This window comes from Grammomys surdaster, unplaced genomic scaffold (assembly GCF_004785775.1).
Source record: "Grammomys surdaster isolate TR1022 unplaced genomic scaffold, NIH_TR_1.0 125742, whole genome shotgun sequence".
NCBI classification, from domain to species: Eukaryota; Metazoa; Chordata; class Mammalia; order Rodentia; family Muridae; genus Grammomys; species Grammomys surdaster.
Genome location: NW_021620574.1, coordinates 721,359 through 725,926, shown reverse-complemented (window position 1 = coordinate 725,926; position 4,568 = coordinate 721,359). Strand labels below are relative to the sequence as shown.

General features: G+C 53.1%; 1 protein-coding gene across 1 annotated transcript; it reads left to right on the top strand.

Annotated features, from left to right (window-relative positions):
- The first annotated feature begins 249 nt into the window (after positions 1 to 249).
- Positions 250 to 2,779, top strand: Aqp6 (aquaporin 6). Its single transcript, XM_028788338.1, has 4 exons — positions 250 to 781; positions 1,445 to 1,603; positions 1,847 to 1,927; positions 2,582 to 2,779. Exons 1-4 carry the CDS (start codon positions 389 to 391, stop codon positions 2,777 to 2,779), a joined length of 831 nt encoding a protein of 276 aa, XP_028644171.1. The 5' UTR covers positions 250 to 388.
- Positions 2,780 to 4,568: the final 1,789 nt, after the last annotated feature.

The following is a 4,568-nucleotide window of genomic DNA, read 5'->3' as shown; positions in this document are numbered from 1 at the left end:
GCCTCCCAAGTGCTGGGATTAAAGGCGTGCGCCACCACCGCCCGGCCAGGCTAGACTTCTTTTGGCACCCAGTTCTAGGATGTTCCAGCTCAGTGCCCAGCTCAGACTTACTGGCCTGGCCCCCTCCTGTCAGGTGAGCTCAAGCTGGAGCAGACACGTGAGCACTCTGGACCTCCCACCCGGAGACACGCACAATACCATCAGCAGGCTCTCCATCAATTTGAGTAGCTTGCTCCTCGAGCTAGCAGTGTGCTGAAGGCACCTTAGCTGGGCTGGTGAGGCTGCCACAGAAAAAGAGGCCAGGGGAGGGGTCAAGAGACCTGAGGGGAACAGAGAGACTCAGGGAGGAGAAGAGGAAGCAGACCCACAGGCAAGCAGGTGACAAGACATGGAGACAGGGCTGTGTAGCAAGGCTTACCTGCTGGTTGGTGGGCTTTGGACCGCCATCAGCAAGGCTCTTTTTGCTGAGTTCCTGGCCACGGGGCTGTACGTTTTCTTTGGTGTGGGTTCCGTCCTGCCCTGGCCTGTGGCACTTCCTTCTGTACTGCAGATCGCCATCACCTTCAACCTGGCCACAGCCACAGCTGTGCAGATCTCCTGGAAGACCAGCGGGGCCCACGCCAACCCTGCCGTGACCCTGGCCTACCTCGTGGGCTCTCATATCTCTCTGCCTCGGGCTATGGCGTACATAGCTGCTCAGCTGGCTGGGGCCACAGTCGGGGCTGCTCTTCTTTATGGGGTCACTCCAGGAGGTGTCCGAGAGACCCTTGGGGTCAATGTGGTAGGTGCAAAGAGGCCCAGGCATGTGGCTGATGATAGGGTACCTGAGGGAGTCAGATGGTCGAGGTGGGAGGCCAGACAGGAAGAAACATTGTAGCTGTAGACTCAGATCTGCTCCGAGCAGGTCCCGGGGTTCCAGAGGAACCGACTTAAGCATTCACCTAAGCCGGACAGAAATGGCAACACAGTGTGATAAACAGATGGGACCAAGAGAGACTATACAAAGGGGATGGAATCAGAAGGACGGGGCAACTAAGAGTTGGCAGAACGGAGCCGAGCTGGGCTTGAGAGAGGGAGAGGGCCTACCTAACTGGCCTTGTACTTTCTCTCTCTATCCTGCTGGCTTCCCAGTTTCCTAGGCTGCTTCACACCCCTAATCATCTCTCTCCACCCATCTGCTTCCACCGCTACCCGCAGCCCCTCCATTCTTTCCTCAAGCTTTCTCATTCTTTTACTTCGGTGGCACCCTCCTGAATCACAGACCTCTCTCAGTGGCAGAGTGGGAGATGTGCTAGGCACTTGCACCGGGAGCAGGCATCCAGATGTGATGTGAGCCGGCTACACAGAACTCAGCCCTGAGCAGAGGAGAGTAGGAAAGACTAGGGAGTCTCGCTGTCCTGTGCTCAGAGCCCAAGTCCACTCCGGTGTAATCCTTTCCGCCAAGGTCCACAACAGCACTTCGACTGGCCAGGCGGTGGCCGTGGAGTTGATTCTGACGTTGCAGCTGGTGCTCTGTGTTTTTGCTTCCACGGACAGACGGCAGACCATGGGGTCCCCAGCTACCATGATTGGGATCTCTGTGGCACTGGGCCATCTCATTGGGGTAAGGGTCAAAAGGGGACACCTTGCATGTGAACATACTGGAGCCCTTCCTGGAGAAACATAAGGCCCTAAAGCTCCTCATGCCTTGTGGTTGAAGGAATGCCCTCTAATATGGGGCGTGTGTGTGTGTGTGTGTGTGTGTGTGCGCGTGCGGTGGGGTGGTGGTGTGAGCTAGGTCAGTGAGGAATGTCCTCCTCCAGGCTGCCTCAAACCCCTGGTTCTTTGCCCTATGTTTCTTTACCAGATCTACTTCACTGGCTGTTCCATGAACCCAGCTCGCTCCTTCGGCCCTGCCGTCATTGTTGGGAAGTTTGCAGTCCATTGGGTGAGGTCCTCCACTGGTAGCTTTGGGGGCGCGGGGGAGTTAGGCAGAAGGAATAGAGATAGCAGATTTTGCCATTAGGAAATCCACAGAGTTGAATAAACCAGCTCCCACCCCCAGGCTATTTAAACCACCCAGGAGTGCAGATTTCCCTACATTCAAAAAGCCAAGGTGAGTGTCCTGGCTTGCACTGACTTTCAGCTCCAATATCCTGCAGTATCCAGGGACTCACACAAAATGGGCCAGGGCAGAAACTGCAGCCTTGGCCCAGGCTTCTTGTTCTGGCTGTTTCCTTCTTCACTTTCTCCAGCTGGACCAAATTTCAAACTTGAATAAAGAAAAGACAAACAGAAATAGACCACACAGAAGCACAGACAGAAACAGCAATAGTCAGAGCTAAACCAGGAGAGGTGAGAGGAAGGCGCAGGAGTGGGTGAGGAGACTGGAGCCCAGCTTAAGCTCTGGCTGCACCCTCCAAGGCCCGACTCCAGGGAAGGCAAGGTCCCCTCACCCTTGGGCTCATAGTTCTCAGGTCCCTGCCTTGTAGGCATTTGGTGAGTCTCTAGGGCTGGGGTTGGGGTAGCCAGTCAGAGCTGGGGAAGCAGGCATGTTTCTGAAACTACCTTGTGCTCACTGCCTGCCTACCTCTCTCCTCAGATCTTCTGGGTAGGACCGCTCACAGGGGCTGTCCTGGCTTCACTGATCTACAACTTTATCTTGTTCCCCGACACCAAGACTGTAGCCCAGCGACTGGCCATCCTCGTGGGTACCACAAAGGTGGACAAAGTGGTAAACGTAGAGCCCCAGAAGAAAGAATCACAGACAAACTCAGAGGACACAGAAGTGAGCGTGTGACAGCCTCTGGCCTCTTGGGCTTCCAGGGCAGGCTGCAGGCTACAGGTGGGCAGCGTGCCTTGTAGGGCCCAGCTTGAGGTGTCCCTGGTGTGTGGGAGATCAGGAGATTTAGCCACGTGTCCTAACAGTAGGTACCAATCTTTATCCCTGATCATTTTCCTCTCTTGACATACCTTGTGCAGGCTGACTTTCCATTGCAATGGCCCCCAACGCTGCCACCCCAGCGCTTGGCCTGCGAGATAGCTGAGACTTAGGTACACCACCATGACTAGTTTCTACATTGATAGACAGAATCTGGAGGCAAATCCATCTAGTTAATATTCCAAAGCCTTCCTTGCCTTCCCTTTTTTTTCTTCTTCTTTCATTCAGTGTTTAAATTTTTCCATGTGACGCATATCGTCCGGCCACTTTTACTCAAGCTTTGCCTTTGTTGACTCCCTCCCTGGCTCTTCTCCCAGTACCTCCTGGCCACTTCCTGCTGGTCCTCACCTTACCCTCCCAAGGTCCTCCACTTCTGCTGTAATGTTGCTTTCCTGTTACATGTTTTCTGTTGTCCTCTTTCCTCGGTCCCTCCCCCCAGTCCCATCTCCCTAGTCCCACCAGTCCCCTCACCCCCCCCCCATGCCTTCTTTTCCCTCTCATTGCCTTTTTCTATTTCTTAACGGCAGGAGCAAAGATCACACAGAGAACCCCAGTGAGCATCCTAGGCCTCTGAATCTCTGTCTTGGAGAAGGGGGAATTGGGGCTCAAATGTCCATTCTGCTTGGATTCTGATGAGGGAGCTTCAGAATCCCCAAACTTTCCCTCTGAGAATTGGGGAATACCAGTCTTTGGGACAGCCTGAGCTTCTCAAAAGGTTTCTCTGTTCTAGGTGTGGTTTGGTGTTTCCCTGAGAACAAAGGTTGCTCTTCCAAAAGGCCTCTGTTCTTACTTCCCAGGTGCTTAGGAAGGTCTCTACCTGGGACAAGGTGACACAGAGGAACCTTCTTACAGGAAGCTCCCATGCCACCCCTGTCCTCCTCCCCTCCCCCACACCATGCTTCACTCGGTCTACACCCTAGGCCAGAAGCCTCTGAAATCTGATTTTCAGAATCATGGCCCCAAAGAATCTGTTAAGTCCTGTTAAACAATGAGACCATAGAAGAACCCAGAAGGTGGAGATTACAGGCTTAGTGTCTCTAAAAGACCCTGGGAGTTGAATTGTTTTTGCTACATGTTGAAGGCTGCTGTACATCTCTGCCAACCGAAGGAGGTTGTGGGGTGGTGGGGTATCCTCTCTGGATTTCAGCTTATCCACTGTAAAATGGGCACACTTCTCCCTTGGGGTGCCGTGGCAACCATGAGTTAGAGAATGCTTTGGGGAATTAAATGCTGGTAGAACACTCCAATAAATGATGATGATTGTTGCAGTTACTGTAATTATTGGGTTTGGATACAATTGCTGTTGGTAATGGGTGGGACGAGGGAAGGGGGAGGAGGATGCTTGAGAGGGAAGAGAGAGAGAGAGAGAGAGAGAGAGAGAGAGAGAGAGAGCGAGCGCAGGAAATATACTGTTAGCTTCCACTGGTCAGTTTACCCAGAGCCCTGCCTCCTTCTTCCTGAAGTCTACTGACCTTGGAGCTTTGTGGGGGTGGGGTTAGGGGAGGGACCCTGGAATGAAGAGATAAGCCAATTCAAGTCAGTTCTCATCTCTATGGCACCCATCACCATGGTACCCTGAGATGCAGCAGCCAAATCCATTAAAAAAAAAAAAAAAAGACAAGTGCTAAAGTCCTTTCCTGCATCTTCC